General features: G+C 40.4%; 1 protein-coding gene across 1 annotated transcript in view; it reads left to right on the top strand.

Annotated features, from left to right (window-relative positions):
• NGLY1 (N-glycanase 1) overlaps positions 1–19388 on the top strand; it is an 80580-nt gene extending 61192 nt beyond the window's left edge. The window contains exons 10-12 of the mRNA XM_030205704.1: positions 2905–3093; positions 15260–15437; positions 18936–19388. Coding sequence (XP_030061564.1) covers positions 2905–3093; positions 15260–15437; positions 18936–19105 — 537 coding nt within the window. The 3' untranslated portion in view covers positions 19106–19388. The remainder of the gene's footprint in view (positions 1–2904; positions 3094–15259; positions 15438–18935) is intronic.
• Positions 19389–19857: the final 469 nt, after the last annotated feature.

Genomic DNA, 19857 nt, shown 5'->3' with positions numbered 1-19857 from the left:
CTAGCTTATATGTATAGTGGCTGAGTATTGCTGTTATTTATATAGCTGCTGGTGGTAATCATACTATGGAGCTCATTCTTGAAACAGAAAAATGTCCAAAAAATGGCACAAAGCAGCAGATGGACGTGTTGTTGTTTTTTTTCACAAAAACGTCCAAATCACTATTTTCAAAACTCATTTTAAAGTCTTTTTTTATGCAGTTTGTCTAACTGTCAAAGGGAAGGGAAAGGGAAATGGGACTTAATATACCGCCTTTCTGAGGTTTTTGCAACTACATTCAAAGCGGTTTACATATATTCAGGTACTTATTTTGTACCAGGGGCAATGGAGCGTTAACCACTAGGCTACTCCTCCACTCCACAGGGGCGTGTTGGAGTTGTGCTTTGGGTGGGACTAGGGCAGGTTTACGATTGGACTTTTTTCTATGATAATGGCACATTGTAAAAATGTCCAGGGCAAAATATAGAACGTTTTTAACTAGACCTGTTTCAATAACGACTGAGTGCCAAAAAGGTGCCCAGATTGACCAGATAGGATAAAGGCATGACCTCCCCTTAATTCCCCAATGGTCACTGACCCCCTCCGAACCCCCTAAGAGGTAGAAGTGACAGTACACACCAGGCTCTATGACAGGTGCAGATATAATGGCCAGTCCTCTTAGAGCAGCAAGCAGCAAACTGGTCCCTAGAGTAGCCTAGTGGTTGGTGCAGTGGACTGTAGAGAAGGAGCCCAGGCCCATATCCCATTCTAACTGGTACACGTGATAGAAAGTGTGAGTGCCCCAAAAACTACCTACTGATACCTGCAGGCATAAGGACTGTTGTAGTGGTGTACAGTTGAGTACAGTACATTTTTTTTGCTATTTCTGGAGGGCTCACCATACAATATTAAGGGGATTATGATGTGATATGTACCTGGGACCTTTTATGTGAAGTTCACTGCAGTGTCCCCAAGGCTGCCCCACTGCTCTGCTAGGATGTCTGTATGGACAGTCTAGTAAGACTGCTGGCCCCCAGACATACCAGTGGCATGTTTTTTGTGCATTTTCCCTTGGACGTTAAAATGGTCCTTAAAGAAAAATGCACTGAGCACAAAAACATCTAAAATAGGGTGATTTTTGAACCAAAAGATAGACATTTTTCTGGTTCAAAAATTACCATTTTGGCACTGGATTTTTGCCATTTTTGTTTTTTGCAAAATGTCCAAAATCTGATTTGGATGTCATATCAAAAATGCCCCTTTATACATCTGTTAAGCTCCACTGGCTTTCACAATTGACCTGATGCTTGTAACCTTCTATCAATCATCTCGTGGCATTCTGAATTAATTAAACTGGTGCAGACCTCAGTAGTCCAGTTATACATTATCAAAACATGGACCACAGTAACCAGACTTGCTTTTTTGATTATATATAGAGAGACTGTGTAGCTGCCACAGATGATTAAATACGCTTTTGAAGGTTACCTGAATTTGAGGGTTCAGAGTTGTGTCATATCTAACTATATCCCAAGGTTACTTACCTGTGGTCTTAGAGTTTATAAAGTTTATACTGTAAAATAAAATAGAAATGTGTTTTCTGGATTGAATACAATATATTTTGGCATTGATTTTGTATGAGTGTGGTAAATGATGATGATAGTACATGTAGTATGTAAGGATGCCTAATTTTCCTTTGATTTCAAGTTCACTGGTGAAACACTTCTCCATTTCCTCCCTTGGCCTATTTTGATGTTAAGAAACAAAATTAATCCTGTGTTCAAGACCATTCATTTTTTGCAGCTCATCAGTAGCAAAAAATGTAGACAATTTGTTGTGGTCATGGAATTCCCTCTTTTCATAGGGACAGAGAAATAACCTGCATATAATGCTTACAGCACTGTGTACGTCTAGTAGCACTATAGAAATGATTAGTAGTAGTAGGTGTAATCCCCACATAGATCTTTAATAACATAGACGTTTAGTCTCCTTCTGAAATAGGGAATAAATGTCTATGAACTTGCCATGCTCTTCTCCTGCCCAAAGGACACCCAGACCACGCCCCCTTGCCATTTGCACACACTTGGTTTGTAAAATGGGGACTTAAACGTTTATGCAGGATAAACGTTTAAGTGCTGCTTTATACATGAATCAAATGAGAATAAGGCTTGTAAAATGAGGGCCTATATTTATAATGTGCCATCACTGAAAATGTTTGTATACCTTTAAACAGATTTCTTAACTTTAAGCAAATGTGCTATTTACCTGTCACTGAATATATATATCTTTTTTGCACACCCTTGCTCTACAAAACAGCCAAAGTTTAAAATAGAAGTTCCATGGATTTTTTTTTTTAAAGCACTTGTATGGTTGCTGCTAACAGCAACTACTTTTGAAGTGTGGCCTTTGCTGATGCAGAATGAGAGAAATTCTAAAATATGCACGCAACATGAATACTATGCTAACCCGTTGCAACTGTGCCCTTTTTTTACTAGCACAGTAGAAATATTATTCATACCATCTTGCTTGGGGTATATATGCTGCAGACCCACCACATTATTGTATACACTTTTTTTGTTGAACACTGGTTCTCAGCCCTGTCTACGTAGAGACACCGAGCCTGTCTGGTTTTAAAGATAGCCACAATGGATATGCATGATATAGTTTTACATACAGTGGAGACAGTGCATCCAAATTGATATCTGACATATTTATTATGGTTACTCCACAAACTCGATTTGACTGTATGTGTCCCAAGAACTGGGCCAAGAGCTACTTCTGTATAGAAACAGATGCAAATTGTTGCCTGACAAACTAGTTTTGCATGTACTACATTTGTAAAAATTTATCAAAGAAATGAAGTAAAACCATGCACTCCTCTTTCTCTGTTTGAAAGAATGTTGATTTTTTTTTTCCTTTCTCCTTCAGCAAAACAAGGATGTTGTTTTCATCCCTTCTGTGAAAGAGAAAACTTCCAAGCTTTTTCACCTTTGTTACAACACAGCTGAGGATCGCTACACACGGGTTTCAAATAATAATGAAGTAATTTGTGGTTGGGAAAATGGTGTCTGGAAAATGGAGTCTCTGTTTAGGAAAGTTGAACCTGATTGGAAAATGGTAATACATTATGTTTTATAAAATCCTTTTGTTTCAACTAACAATACACAGCCTAGGAAGGTTCTTCGTAAAATTAATTAATTACCAAGTAAGTAAGGTAGCATTGACCTTGGATATTCATCCAGACATAAAGGAGAAATTTTCAAAATCTCATCGGGGAGAGTAATTTTATAGCAGGACACCTATTTCATAAAGACATGTAGGTGCCTCTGTGTCTTTTATAAAATGCTAGCACAGATCCTACAGATATAGCATGTAAAGTGTGGGCATTGATATCTACACCTGCACGAGAGCAGGCCTAAATGTTAGTGTAGTGAGAGACTGTGTGAGTTGGAGATGATTGTGTAAGATAAGGGTGAGTGTGATTGGATATGGCTGGGGTGGGAGGAGGAGAAAGGGATTAAATATTTGGTGAGTGGGAATATTAGCTGGGGTATGAGTTTTGGACATGGCTGATGTAGAAGGAGGTGAAGGGGATTAAATATATGATGAGTGGGGATATTAGCTGGGGTGCTAATATTAGTTTTGTGCTATTTATATTGAGCTGGGATTGTGGAAGAAGGGAATAACTAAGTATATTGCATTCTAAAGAGTCATGGCTAAGATTGGAACTCAGAAGCAATGGAGTGTTCAGGTTGAAAGGGTATGGAGAAGGAGGAGAAAGTTTGGAGAGCAAGGGGCACAAAGGATGGGGAGTGGAAGTGGGAAAAGAGGCTGAGGGAAGGTCTAAGAGAATTATCAGTGAGATATTGCAGTTTGTTGTTGATTGTTTAAATGGAGTTGTCAAAAAGATGGGAAGGAATGAAGAAGTTTCTCTTGCAATAAAATGCAAAGATAGCAGGTAGGAATATTTGTTTGGTCATGTGTGCATGGTATATCTGATTAGTGGGAATGATTAGACCAAATGAATTAATCACCTGGAATGTGGATGGTCTGTGCTCTTCAATTAAATGAAAGAAAGAATTAACAGCTCTACAGAGAATGCAGATAGGAGTGGCGCTACTCCATGAGACACACCTCTTGGGTGCTGAACATATATAATTGAGAAGGGAATGGTGGGGACAATGTTACTCTACATGCACAGTCAATAAATAAGCAGGGATGGCTATATTGATTCATAGAAATATTCTATTTGTGGAGTGTCACGAAAAACCTAGCCACCCGCCTAGTGTTACCCCTCGGCCACTTAGTCTATCCCCGCACAGCTCAGGTCTGCCTGCACCTGCCACTTGTGCTTTACACTAGCACCCTCCTCCCACTGACTTGGTCATAACTGCCTCTGGGCGAGTCTCCCACTCTCAAATTATCCCCAGTGATTTCTAGTTTACTAGAGGCCACAGTCCCAGTGGTCCCACAGTTCCCAGAAAGTACTCACAAACCCAACACACAAACCACCAGGATTCATTATTAATCCAGACAGGCAGAGGCAACAAACTAATATTGTTGTCTGAAAAAGTGAACAGTGAAACAGAAAAAGTGCAGTCAGCAAAACAATAACAGGTTACTGAAATATGGATGAATTATAACACTAACTAAACATTTGTTTACTATCTAAGTAGTACCTGGGGAGATCAGGACATATAGCTGCTCACCAGTTATCAAATATAACTGTTTTTACAGGGCTTCAGCAAAGAGCTCTCTCTCTTCTCCTGGGCTGAAACTGGAGCAAAAGCCAGTAGCTTCTGGGTAACTTCAAACTCCAGGTCAATCAGAGCCCAGAACAACAACATTTGAAAATAGCTGGCTACATCACAGCAGGCACTTCCCTTTTCTCTGTGTTAACTAAAGAAGGAAAGGTCAGTTCTCTGTAACAGCTTTAAGCATAAACATGCACCACCTGCTGCCAAACTAGAGAAATACATTGCAGGAAAATATCAAAATAATTATCACAGGCTTAAAACACACTGTTCTGTCACGTGGAACAAAAAGTTCTTAAAGATAAGGTGTGGCATTGGATGTTGTTTGAAGGGGAGGTTGATGAGGAGCAACTTGTGCTGGTGGCACTGTATGCTTCAAATATACCACAAGAAAATTTATGCTCAGGTGCTGTGAAAAGTAATGGGAGTGTCTGGAAAAGTGGTGGTAATAGGTGATGATTTTTAATAGTATGGCAGATTATTGTTAAACCATCTGTTTATACCTCATTAGGCATTACATGAATACGCTCTTAATGCTATGCTTTATATGAGTGAGAGATGCTCAGTGAATACAACTTTGGGAATTTAAAATATGGCTTTTATTTAGCTCAAATTAATAGAGTAATTAACAATTATAATTAAGGTCTGATTAAAGAAATATGTAGAAACTTACAATCTCTGTGTTTCAATAAGATGTTATGTTTAATGTTTCCACACAGTCAGTACCACACATAGGAGCCGGTGGCACCCCCAGTATTGAGAAAATTCCTTGTATGTGTCTAGGGAGGGGTTATTTCCACTAGGCTTAGCACCCCCAATAATTTTGAAAAGTTGGCTCCTATGGTACCACATATTTAAGGGAAATGGGACTTGTCATACCGTCTTTCTGAGGTTTTTGCAACTACATTCAAAGCGGTTTACATATATTCAAGTACTTATTTTGTACCAGGGGCAATGGAGAGTTAAGTGACTTGCCCAGATCAAAGTCCACTGCACTAACCACTAGGCTACTCCTCCAGTCTAGCTTACCCTCTGTTTGCTCAAATAGATTTAGACTGTGTTATCTGCTGTCAGGCTAATACTGTTCCAAAAAGAGTCTGATTTAAAAACAGAATTTCACTGTAACAGCATTTCTGATGTTAGCTTAGTTTGAATAGGAATTTCTCACCTCTTTCTAGGGAGAGCTCCTGGCTACCCTCTTTTAGTGAGACATCTTTCTCCATCACACATCTTTCCAGTCCCTCTGCTGGGCTGTAGACCACCTTTTTTCACATACTCCAATTCACCTACTTTTACTTTTACTCTTACTCTCACACTCCCCTCTTCTCACTCTGGCTGATATCCAGGAAATCACATATTATATAGCATTTATCTCCATAGCCATTAATGGTATATCCTGTCATTGGCTGTTGACAGGTTAACATGGAAGTAATGGAGCTTGGCAATTCATGATTTGTCCAGCTTAATGAGAATTATGTCATGGAGTTGAAAGACCTAGTCAGTTTAAGCATACACAACCCATTCTCTGATAGATCCATCAAAGGGAAATCTCCGCAGATCTACCCCTCTGATCACCTTCATGAATGGGCACAATTGTCTCATGAATGGGCATAATTGTCTAAGATCATCGTGACCCTACTGACCTTGCACCATGGTTCTTCTGTTCCATGATCTCATATAGAGTGAACAGTCCAGCTCCATGGTTTAGTGCTCTTTGGTACACCTGCCTGGATCAATAATACTGACAGCGTAATTCTCCTAAAAATGCAGTTCAAGCCTGGTCTGGACATCTAGGAAGCAAAGCCTAATTTGACCTAACTTCCCTATAGCCTACAGGCCCAAAGCCATCCCAAAACTAACCATAACTCATAAGTGACCCGTGAAGGAAGAATGGAGAGGTATCAGATTGTCTGAGGAGTTCTGCTTATTGGACATATGGAGGGTACAACACTCACTGGAAAGAGAATATACCCATATATCCAAAGTATATCGATGCAAAGTCAGTCGGACTATATCCTAATGATAGATCATCCTTTTTCTCCAGATGTTGGAGCCAGAAATAGGGCTACTCATGATCTCAGATTATTCCCTTGTTCTGATTCAATGGAACATTTCCAGATGGAAGCCTTCCTTTTTTATGGAGAATGCCTAGAAGACGAGAGGACGAGGCAACGTTTCAACAATTTCTTGCTCACAAATGGGAGGAATATTCTGCAAATAATCAGTAACTTACAGAGACACTGGGCAACTGCTAAAGCAGTAATGCAAGGGGAGAGTATCACATATAAGATAGCTAAGAATAAAAAAATTGAATTGGAAGATCTTTTTACTTACTAAAGGGCAGAAGCAAGCAAGGCTTGCAGTGGCCAGAGGTTTGATGGAGACCAACAAAGAGCAGTTCCTGAATATTCAGAGAACTTTGAATAAACTGTTACATCGTAGGGCAAAAGCCTGTGATGCATGAGAAACATCATTTTGTTCAATATGGAAATAAATCTGGCATTTGCTTGACATGTTTGTGTATGGCAGAAGGTGTGAGATTTATTCCTGCAATAAAGATGTAGCAAAGCGACAAGTTCAAACCAATTTAAAGGTTTTTTTTACAAAGTGTCGGTAAGCCCAACGCGGGCTTACTGAATGCTAAATTGGAACTACTGCCAGCCCAACGTGACCGCTGGCGGTAGTTCTGCTCCGAGCGCACGCCATTTCCAGGGAGAAAAGAGAATCCCCCGGAAATGACTTGCGTGGCGGTAATCAGGAATTGCCGCACGCTGCCTGGTCACCATCGGGTGATGGTAAGGGTTCCCCGCTGAATTGCCACGTGGTAAGAGTTCTCTTACCGAATGACCATGTTTGTCTGGGGGCTTTTTACCTGCTGTGGTAAAAGGGGCCCTGGTACGTGGGGAGAACGCCCCCCGCCGCTAGCGGAGGGCCTTTTTTCTAGCAGCTTGGTAAAAGGATCCCTTAGAGATTAACCAGATGTTTTAAAGTTACTAACAGAATTTATATCGGGCAGTGACAGGAGATTTTTCAGTCAGGAGGCCTTTTTTCATCAGTTGTGCCTGCCCTGCTTATCAGAGGAAGATCTTCACAAATCAAATAGTCCCTTGATGGGGAATGGAAATACTCAGCTATGGGACAGATGGCAAATCATAAGACCCCCAGGGCTGGACAGCCTTCTGGCAGAATTTTATAAAGTGTTAGGGCATCATGTTGTCCCCATTTTGGTAGTGGTGTTTGAGGAGGCCACTGAAAAGGAGTCGCTCCCTTCATCATCTAATGAAATCTTAATAAGAGCAATTACCAAAGTGTGTCCTTCCCCTTTTTGGGTGACTCGTATCAGCCTATCTCACTGCTTAACATAATTAACAAGATTTATGCAAAAGCTATTGCTATCAGGCTGCAGAAAGTGATTCCAAAATTGATGCGGCTGTAATAGGTTGTGTACATTCAGAGTGAGTTTTTCTTTTTTTTCTGATCCAGTCCTGTACATTTCTTTGAAGGGGTAAATAAGCATGTGGATAGAGGTGAGACAGTCGATATTGTGTATCTGGATTTTCAAAAGGCATTTGACAAAGTACCTCATGAAAGACTCCTGAGGATATTAGAAAGTCATGGGATAGGAGACAATGTCCTATTGTGGATTAAAAACTGGTTAAAAGTTAGAAAACAGAGAGTAGGGTTAAATGGTTAGTATTCTCAAAGGAGAAGGATAGATAGCGGGGTTCCTCAGGTGTCTGTGCTGGGATCGCTGCTTTTTAACATATTTATAAATTATCTATAGATGGGAATAGCTAGCGAGGTACTTAAATTTGATAATGACACAAACTTATTCAAAGTTGTTAAATTGCAAGAGAATTGTGAAAAATTGCAAGAGGACCTTGGGAGACTGGGCATCCAAATGGTAGATGACGTTTAATGTGAGCAAGTGCAAAGTGATGCATGTGGGAAAGAGGAACCCAAACGTGATGCAAGGTTCCACATTAGGAGTTCCACCCAGGAAAAGGATCTAGGTGTCATTGTTCATGATACGTGAAATTCTATGCTCAATGTGCAGCGGCAGCTAAGAAAGCAAATAGAATGTTAGGAGTTTATTAGGAAAGGAATGGAAAACAAAACTGAGAATGTTATAATACCTTTGTATCGCTCTGTGGTGCGACCACACCTCGAATTACTGTATGCAGTTCTGATCACCACATCTCAAAAAAAGATACAGTAAAATTAGAAAAGGTACAGAGAAGGGCGATGAAAATGATAAAGGGGATGGGGTGACTTCCCTATGAGGAAAGGCTAAAGCAGCTAGGGCTCTTCATCTTGGAGAAGAGATGGCTGAGGGGAGATATGATAGATGTTTATAAAATACTGATTGAAGTGGAACAGGTAGATGTGAATCACTTGTTTACTCTTTCCAAAAATACTAGGACTAGGGGGCATGCAACAAAGCTACTCAGTAGTAAATTTAAAATGAATTGGAGAAAATATTTCTTCACTCAACAAGTAATTAAACTCTGGAATTCCTTGCCACAGAATGTGGTAAATGCAGTTAGCTTAGCAGGGTTTTTAAAAGGTTTGGATAATTTCCTAAAAGAAAAGTCCAAAAACCATTATTAAGATGGACTTGGAAAACTCCACTGCATAGTTTGGGATAAGCAGCATAAAATCTGTTTTGCTGTTCTTAGATCTTGCCAGATACTTGTGACCTGGATTGGCCACTATTGGAAACAGGATGGTGGGCTTGATGGCGCTTTGGTCTGTCCTAGTATGGTAATGCTTATATTCTTATGACTCATGCCTCAGCTCCCCCAGGTAGTCCGGCTCAGACACTGGACGTGTTTAAGAGGAAGGTTTAGTTTGTAAAGCCTCAACGTTTATTGTCCATATCCAGTCCTATCAACTCTACACATGCATCTAGTTGAAGTCTTTTGCTATGCAATACACTTAGTCTCATGGATTCTCTCCCTCAGGAGCAGAACACTGAGCTTTGCCAATTGGCCGGTAAGCAGCTGGAGTACAGAAAGTATCTGGCCATGGGCACTTATAACACTTTTGATGTTGCTTCCAGAGTCTCCGCCATGGGCGTGAGGATGTGCAGACTGTCTCTGCTGCGTGTCTCTGACCTAGAACCAGCGGTTCAGGAGATATTAGAGGATGTATCTTGCCAAGGAGATATTCTTTCTGGGGATAAGGTGAAGGAGCTCACTGACCTCATCAAGAAGCACACTGACACCATCCAGTCCCTCTCTTGGCAGCCTCCAGCTTCATCCTCCTCTACTACAAGATTTTCAAGCAGGCCTAAGCAACAGACCTACTACTCTCAAAAGTGTAGGTTTCCGCTGCCTTCTCGCTCTGCCCACAGCCCCAGTTCCTGCATTCTTGCCCTCATCAGCCCTGCCTTCAGAAGCCCCAGCCAGCTCCCCAGTCAAAGCAAGTGACAAGCTTTTGATTGGCTCCAGGAGAGCATAGCTACAGTCAAAGTAAGCATCCCGGATGACCTTCTGGTAGGAGGGTGGATCAGTTTTTTTTTATCAAAGGTAGCCCCTTGTAACCTCTGACCGGTTGGTTTTTCAAATAGTCTGTCTCGGTTACGCATGTCATTGGCATCAACGACCACCAGAGTCCCCACCAAGAGCAACTTACCTCAGCACTCCGCACAAGCAGGTACTTGTACAGGAAATCTCCACCTTCTACAGGCCAGTATGGTTGGACCAATGCCACCAGGGGAAGAAGGGAAAGGATTCTATTCCAGGTACTTCCTTGTGCCCAAGAAAACAGGGATTTTGTCACATTCTAGACCAAAGGGCCCTGAACAAATTCCTAGTCAAAGAAAAGCTTTCCGTAAGCACCCTCCTTCCCATGATTCAGAAAAAAAGATTGGCTATGCTCTCTGGACTTGAAGGATGCCTATTCCCACATATTATACTTCCCAGTCACTGGAAGATTCCGAGTAGGGAAATACCACTACCAGTATTGTGTTCTTCCTTTTGGCCTCGCCTCAGCTCCCAGGCTGCTCACCAGATGTCTAACAGTAGTTGCTACACAGATTGTTTCCCTACCTGGACAATTGCTGGTCAAGAGCACTTCGCAGGAAGGGGTGCAGAGTCAATGTAGAGAACTGTTTGGGTGCTGGAACTATTAGGATTCATCATAAACTACCCCAAGTCCCATCTTCTCCCAGTACAGCAATTGGGGTACATAAGGAGCTCTGCTCGATACAGTCCAAGCTCGGACTTTTCTGCCTCACCTGAGAGTGAATGCCTTGGTAAAAATCACCTCACAAGTCTGAAGCAGCAACAATTGTTAGGCCACATGGCAGTGCATGTCACTCCCATGGCTTGTCTCCATTTGAGAAACGCCCAGTGGACCCTAGCTTCCCAGTGGTTTCGGGCAGCTGAGAATCTAGCATATGTCATCTAGGCCCCTCCAGAGTTGGGTCACTCCCTTCTAGGGCTGTACCAAATATTCGTGTTCGATTTCTTTTGTCCACGAATACATTTCGTATTTGGACAAATAGTGATTTAAATTCAAATATGAATAATCCAGTGGTCTACTGTGCTAAATCCTACTGAAATAAACACTTGATCTCTGATTTCACGTTGCTTCTTTTATTATTTGTTATGTTAAAGCTCAATGCCTGGTGTCTTGTATTTGGCTAAATAATATTTTTTATTATTTGTATTTGGCCGAATAGTAAAATATACTATTCATTACAGCTCTACTCCCTTCTCTGGGAGACAGTTCGGTTGAATTTGACTGTGGGACTACCATTCCAAATTCTGCTTCCTCAGAAGATGTTGACAACTGATACATCCAACCTGGGATGGGGAGCTCATGCTGATTTGCTTCACACCCAAGGAACATGGTCTGCTCTGGAAACAGACCTCCATATCAACCTCCTTGAGCTGAGGGCCATTTGGAACACTTTAAAGACTTTCAGAGATTGGTTACAGAACCAAATTATCCTCATACAAATGGATAATCAGGTTGCAATGTACTATGAGCAAGCAGAGAGGTACAAGCTCCTACTCCTTGTGTCAAGAAGCAATAGGGATGTGGCAGTGGGCTCTCCTTCACGGGATGATCTTGCCAGCCACATACCTAGTGGGAAAGGACAACAACCATGGTGGACAGACTAAGCAGGGTAATGCAACCTCATGAGTGGTCTCTCAATAAGAGCAGAGCCCACGAGATCTTCCAAGTCCCCCAGGTCTGTTCCAGGTTCACGTCAAGCGTCAGATGCCTTTTTCTACATTTGGAAATAGGACTTCTGTATGCATATCCTCCAGTACCTCTCATAGAGAAAAGTTTGCTGAAACTCAAAGAAGATCAGGGAACTATGATCCTAATCACCCTTATTGGCCAAGCCAGATCTGGTTTTCTCTTCTTCTGGAATTGTCCTTCGAAGAACCATGAAAATTGGAGTGTTTTCCCGACCCTCATCATTCAGAACAAGGGATCCCTTCTGTGTCCCAATCTCCAGTCCCTGGCCCTCATGGCCTGGGTGTTGAGGGTATAGAGTTTGCATCCTTAAATCTGCCAGAGGGTATCTCCAGAATCTTGCTTGCTTCTAGGAAAGACTCCACTAGAGGTTTGCCATCTGGTGTGAGGGCAAAGCTCTACATCCTCTTACTTGTCCTACACAAAAACTGCTTAATACCTCCTGAAAACCAACTCTGCAAGGATTCACCTCATTGCAATTAGTGCTTACCATCTCCATGTAGGAGGTAAGCCCATCTCTGTACAGCCTCTAATTTGTTCATTTTATGAGAGGTTTGCTGTTGACAAAGCCCTTCTTCAAACCTCCTACTTTGTCATGGGATCTCAACATTGTTCTCACCCAGCATTTTGTTTCTTTGACCCAAACAGATGAGGGGGGGTAGTCGTCAGCAAATACACAATTTCCAATTGGTTAGCAGATTTAATCTCCTTCACGTATGTCCAGGCTGGGCTGACTCTTGAGGGTCATGTCAAGGCTCATAATGTCAGAGCCACGACTACAGTAGTAGCCCACTTGAGGTCAGCCTCCATAGAGAAGATTTGCAAGGCTACAACATGGTCTTCAGTCCACACACTTACATCTCACTACTGCCTTGAGCAGGATACCTGACAGGACAGCCGATTCGATCAGACAGTCCTGCAGAATCTAAAGTCCAACTCCATCATACTAGGCCCAATTTTGTAATGTTCCAGGCTGTACTTTCACAACTAGTGTGTATATTATTTCAGTTTAAGTGGCTTTGAATGGTCTTCGTCGGCATTGCCATGTGGAAATCGCTAGCACAATTTGGTAAAAGAGGCCCTAACTCCAGAAGCATCCTGAAACAAAAAAGATTTAAGTTTCTTTTAAACATAACTAATGACTCATCCAGTCACAAATACAAAGGCATTGCATTCCAGAAAAGCAGTCTAGCCACCCTAAACATCCTAGTGCATACCTTTTCAAAACTGAAAATCCAAAATGATGGAACTACCAGTTGGTTTTGTGAACTTGATCTCTGTGATCGCATAGGTGTATAAGGAATCGGAAATCTAGTTAAATAAAGTGGAATGTCTACATGATATATCTTGTGAATCAAACAAAGAATTTTGAGACGAATCCTATGAGTAATAGGGAGCCAGTGCCATATTTTGCACTATCTGTAACCATTTGATTTCTGTTGTACGCATACCGTTATAAAGAGCATTGCAATAATCAAGTTGAGCGATTACAAAGGAGTGTATTAAAACACGAAGGGCAGAAACAGAAAAGAGATTCCAAACTGAATATATCAGATATAATTTATAAAAACCCAGCTGAACTACATTAGAGATCTGAGTATGAAAGGTTAAATTTTGGTCAAATGTCACTCCTAAAATCTTAACCATTGGGCCAAAAGTTATTTTACAACCCACCATAAACAGTGTTCTTTCAGCTCAGGGGAACCAGTTCTCATGAACAAGATTATGCTGTACAATGACTTTTCTGAATTCGGGACTAAATTATTTGCACTAAGCCAACTTGCAAGCCTATCTAATTTTGAAGAAAGACTTTGAATATCCTGCAAACTAGTATTATTTTTTATTTTAGTTACATTTGTACCCCGTGCTTTCCCACTCATGGCAGGCTCAATGCGGCTTACAGATACAGTTACTTATTTGTACCTGGGGAATGGAGGGTTAAGTGACTTGCCCAGAGTCACAAGGAGCTGTGCCTGAAGTGGGAATTGAACTCAGTTCCTCAGTTCCCCAGGACCAGAGTCCACCACCCTAACCACTAGGCCACTCCTCCACTCAATAGGATGTAGTAACTGAGGGCCCCTCGTACGAAGTTGCTGCAAAGGGGACCTGCACTGGCGCGTGTTTTTGATGCGGACCAAGGCCCCCTTTTACCACAGCGGATAAATGGCAGGTCTTTGGGTTTTTTCAGGAAATGGCCATGCGACATGTGAAGCACTTGCCACGCAGCCATTTTGGAGGGGGGAGCACTTATTTGAGGTAGCGGTAAGGGCTCCTGCACTAACTCGGCGGTAACTGGGCAGTGCACAGCACTGCCCGATTACCACCAGGTATACACTGGTGCTACAAAAATGAAAATATTTTTGTAGCACCAGATATTACGCATGTTGGGGGTGGGAACTACTACTGGGCTGCTGCGGTAGCCCAGCGGTACTTTCCTTTTAGCAAATTTTAAGCCCATGTTGGGCTTACCGCCGCTTTGTAAAAGGACCCCTGAATGTCATCAACATATACATATAGATTAAAGCCCAGAGACTGGGCCAGATAGAGTACAGGGGCCAACAGGGAGCCCTGGGGCCACCCCACAAGGTAGTGAATAAGAGCAAGATTGAGAGTTGTTTAGTGCAATGGAACAACTCTCAATCTTGCTCTTATTCACTACATTGCACTACATTAATATGTCCAGTAAAGTAGGAAACAAACCAAGCAAAATCTGTATCCAAAATTCCTATTTCTTGTAAACGGCTAAGAAGCAAGTCATGGTTAATAGTATCAAAAGCCGCTGTCAGATCAACTGAAATAAGTATAACTAATGCATTCTGGGCAAAATGTTGCTGAATGTAATTTTAAGACCTATCAGCGCAGTTTCCGTACTAAGACCTTTTCCTGAACCAGGTCTGAAAAAGGATGTAAAGTGTTAGTCTGGTCGTGAAAGTCCTCCAACTGTTCAAGCACAATAGACTCTGCAAGTTTAAATATAAAGGGGAGATTAGAAATTGGACAAAAATCAGCGGTCCCAAAATTTTTATGGCATATACTAATTTTTATAAATGGCCTTATGGGCATGGAGGAGTTTTGTTCAAACGTCCAATTTTCATGATCTTTAAGAGGCTAGTCTACAATTCCAAAGCTCTGTGAGCATGTGGAAATTGCCAGGTGATTAATAACTTGTATCTTATTCTGTGATGTTAAAGCATTCTTCAGTATCAATGAATGTATTTAGAAATAAATAGTATAAAGTTAAGAATGGCTAAAAAATTATTTGACTTGTAGTTTGTGAAATATCTTTATAAACTGTGTTCTGTCTCTTCTTGCAGGTTTATTTAGCACGAAGAGAAGGCTCGCCCTCTGCTTTTATCAGTTGGAAACTGGAGTGTGCTTCAGTAGGACTGAAAATAGAAAATGTTTCTGTCCGAACAAGCAGTCAGACATTTCTTAGTGGAAGAGTGAAGTGGAAACTGCGCTCTGCCACAGTAGAAGCTGACTTGTCTGGAGGTTAGTATAGTTTATATTAAATATATTAAGTAAACAAAACTTTTCATCTGAAGAAGAGTCCAGATAATAGAATTCAAGAGCCACTAATAAACTGCAAAGAATATCAGCAACAAATCCAGGCTCAGTGACATAAGATTTGTTCAAAGTCAATAAACTAAGGGGCCCTTTTACTTAGGTGCTCCTAAAAGTGGCCTGCGCTGGTGTAGGCGCATGTTTTGGACGCGCACTGGTTCATTTCCTCAGCGCGCCTGGAAAAAAGTCTCTTTTTTTTTGTGCCGGAAAATGGATGTGCAGCAAAATTAAAACCAGCACGCGTCCATTTTTGGCCTGAGACCTTACTGCCACCCATTGACTTATTGGTAAGGTCTCATGCACTAACCAGGCAGTAAGCATTCAATGCGTGTCAACTGCCGATTACCACCAGGTATGTGCCATATGGTAGAAAATAGAAAATATTTTCTACTGCGTGTTTTGTGGGCATGTGCCAAAATGGAATTACCTCCCGGGGCACACGGTAGCCGGGCAGTAGTGCCAATTTGACGCACGTTGGATGCGCGTAGGTGCTTACGCGCCTTTGTAAAAGGGCCCCTAAAGGTATAACAAGGAAACTTTTCTCAGACTCTGGTGAGTCTATGCCTAGATACATCTTCCATTCAAACTTTGTTTTCATACAGTATTTTTGTTTTTCAAGATTTTATTGTGATTTTTTTAGCCTCAGTTGTGATTTTCCTCGAAACATTAGACTTCTATTACACTTTACCAGTAATCCACCTACTGATATAGCAATGGGACTATGTACTACAAAATATGGCCACAAAGATTTCAATCAGAGGAGTTCATTACAATAGATACCTGTGCTGTCCACTTCTTTCCATTATATAGTTTGAAGAAGGTTACCCTAGGCCAATAGTTGTTTATTTTGTTGCTTGCTTGCTTGTTTGTTTTGTCTTAGTATTTTTATTGAAATGTAAGAATAACAGATATAAATACATGAGTATTAGTGACAGCATGTACAAAAGGTCTTGCACGAATACAAAGCATGACGTGATAGAGGTATATTAAGATTAATTCAAATGTGATAATAAGGGAGACCATTTCTTACTACAGTTTATATAGTTTTTCAATTTCTTTGAGATATCAATATGAAAGTAGAATAGAATAAATTCCACCATGACTTATGATTAACCTGATCAAGGGATCTCCAAGAAACAACAAATTTGTAAAGCAGGTGGTTATCATGGTATTGAAGAGTAAACATTCATGATCACTTTAAGCATTACTACTACTTAACATTTCTAAAGCGCTACTAGGGTTACGCAGCGCTGTACAATTTAACATAGAGGGACGGTCCCTGCTCAAGGAGCTTACAATCTAAGAGACAAGTGAACGGACAGTCCGATAGGGGTGGTCAAATTGGGGCAGTCTTTAAATGTCTTTAAATAGCAAGTTTTTATAACAAAGAGGTACAGATAACTGAAATATGGATAAAATATATTCCAAACATCTAGCCAGAACTTCTGAAGGACAATCAAAAACCATATGTTTAAAAGATCCAGTTGTTAGTTTGCAAGATACAATTTTAGGGGAGTTCCATAAGATCTATGAACAAAAGAATACATAGATTGTACATTAGAGGATGAGCGAGAACGTTTATGTAAGGAGCTCCAAATCTGTCCCCATTCGTGTCAGTTACAGAAGACATAATATCCTCTTCCCAACATTTGCACAATCCAAGCGTTCTGCTAGGAAGCTTACTTTTAAAGTATCTATATAAGTGAGAGGCTATTTGGCCAGATCAATAATAGTGGTACTTTGTGCAAAATGTTTGGCATCAAAACTTCACTTTTTAAGTAAGGATCTTAATTGTAACCATTGAAAAAAAATGAGATGCATCCAGTTAAAAATTATGTTGCATTTCTGAAAAAGATAGCCATGTGTGAGTTAGTGGGTAAGTAAAATCACCTATAGCCCAAATTGTTGCCACTGAGAGCAAGAACTTACTGTTTATCTATTAATATGCAAAGGTTATTCCAAATATGTAGGGAAAGGGATTGATTAGATAACTGTTCTTCTAAGCAGGTAAGTAGTGAATGCTTGTTCTGATAATAGGGTTAGTAGCATAGCACTTGAGAAGGCGCATACCAAGGAGACGTGAAAGGAGAAGAGGCTCTGTCAATTTTTCGTCTAATAGAACCCATCAAGGTAGTGAAGATGGATCAGTAGGGGAGATCCATTCCAGACCTTATTGCAAGGTGAAAGATTTATGCTAAAGCAAAAGGTCTGGAAAATGAACCCCTCCTTGTGTTTTAGGTGCTTTTAACTTATTTAAAAAAATTGGGGGGGGGGGGGTTAGAATTCCAGAGAAATGTAGTTGTTAATTTTCCAAGTCCTTATAAAAAGAATTGGGAAATAATAAATGGATCATGCTTAAAGTATATGTAATTTTGGGAACTATCATCATTTTTAATGAGTCAAGTCTCCCCCACCAAGATAAGTGAAGGCCACAATTTGCTCCTATAGCAGCCGCCATGGCAAACCCACTGTAATATTGATACATGAGGAAACAAATTGTAAAAGTTTTTGTAGTAGCCGCTTTTTTGTGATTTTTCTTGATATTAACAGTGTGTCACTGGAGTGGGTGTTTCTTATCAGATAGTGTCTCAAGAAGGTTTGAGTCTCTATTAAAAATAAACAAACAAACAAACAAGGTGTATTCCTGCAGAAAGAAGCGCAGTATTGAAAACAGGAATTCAAAGATGTCACTTGACTTAATTATATTTTTAATTATATAAAGAATAAAGTTAGGAAACCATTCACAAAACATTACAAGCCCAACATGGCCATGTTTTACTGTAAGGCTGCATCATGGGCTCATGAACTAATTTTTATAAGAAAATCACCAAGCCTAAGAAGTTTCACCACATTTTATGAATGAACTCATAAAATGTGGGATTCTTATACTTTATACAAGTTCAGCATCAACCAGTAGTTTGGATAAATTCAAACTAAGCTTGCATCCCTGATGTGGCTTTAGAACAAAACATGGCCATGTTTGAGCTTGTGATGTTGCTTTGTGAATGGTTTCCAAGTTTGATTAAAATTTCATCTACCGCACATGGAAGCCATCTAGGCGGTTTACAATGAATTTAAAGTTACAGTATAAAAGGTTGAAAAGAGCTACAAATCAATAGGACAGAGGAATCGTAGAAGAAATTGAGGGAAAAATATTAAGAATAGAAACTAATAGTAGACTAAAGAGAATAGGAAAGAAAGTAGGCAGATTCCAAGCCACTGCATACCAATCTATACCATATCCTGATGTAATATATCAAATCAAGTAACATCTCTTTGTATTCCTGCTTTTGTTGTTGTGAAGTTGTAAGCCTTTGACTTCTTTTCAAGACCTTGTACTTCTGCTAGGTCTCAATTACTTCAGCATTGCATAAGGTGATTTTGTAGACCATGCTTTCAATTCTGTTATTTCCTCTTTCTCCGCAGATTCAGACCTTCATTCCTACCCTGACTTTTCTGATGCAACAGAAATTTTTTTAGAAGCAGAACTGAGTGGAGGGGAAGGTACAACAGCCTGGCAGCACAGTCAGCTGTTTAGACAGAATTTAGATAACAGCACAGAAAATCCTTTGGAGATACTGGTGACCTTCAAATGACTTCAAGCATCACAGTTCTACAGATGCAGTGAAATCGGATAAGGAATCTAAGAGAAGTTCTCTTGTAAAATTAGAGACCTTGTCAAATTTCTGCCTTTCAAGCGGGGGGGGGGGGGGGGGGGGATTATTTTATACCTGCCTGCAGTGGTGAAAATTGTTATGTATATTTCACTGTGTGGACTTTGCCAGATTTTCAGAGTAAAATTGTGTGCTTACTTTTAATTTAAAAATGATACTAAGAAAAGTACCTCCACACATTTGCACGTATCAGTTTGTGTGGATACTTTTGAAAATGCAAAAGTATGTATGTAGTTCCAAACAATGTCCCAACTGTGTCCCTACGAACATCTACATACAGAGCATAACCGTGCGTAGAGAATGGCATTGTGCATATACCTTTACCCCATACAGGGTAAGCAGTTTTATAGAAATTCATTCCCGCAGGTAAAGAACTGCTTTACTATAGAAATGGCTTTTTGAAATTGTCCTCATGATTGATAATTTGCTCTTTTTTTTAATATAATTTTTTTGCCACAAAAAGTAACCTTTTATTCAGATAAGGGCATCTTAGGAACCTCTATATCAGTGTTCCTTTTTATTTTTTTTGCTGGAGCATGTGCAACTTTTCATACTTTTGTGCATATAACTTTTCAAGTTAAGTATCTCCTCATATTGTGTTGTCTGTAACCAGCTCCTTTTTCCCCAATGATAAACTGTTTCTTTTATAGCACCACCACTTACTGCTATATTCA

This window comes from Microcaecilia unicolor, chromosome 1, assembly GCF_901765095.1.
Source record: "Microcaecilia unicolor chromosome 1, aMicUni1.1, whole genome shotgun sequence".
NCBI lineage: Eukaryota > Metazoa > Chordata > Amphibia > Gymnophiona > Siphonopidae > Microcaecilia > Microcaecilia unicolor.
This window is presented reverse-complemented; position numbering and strand designations above follow the sequence as displayed.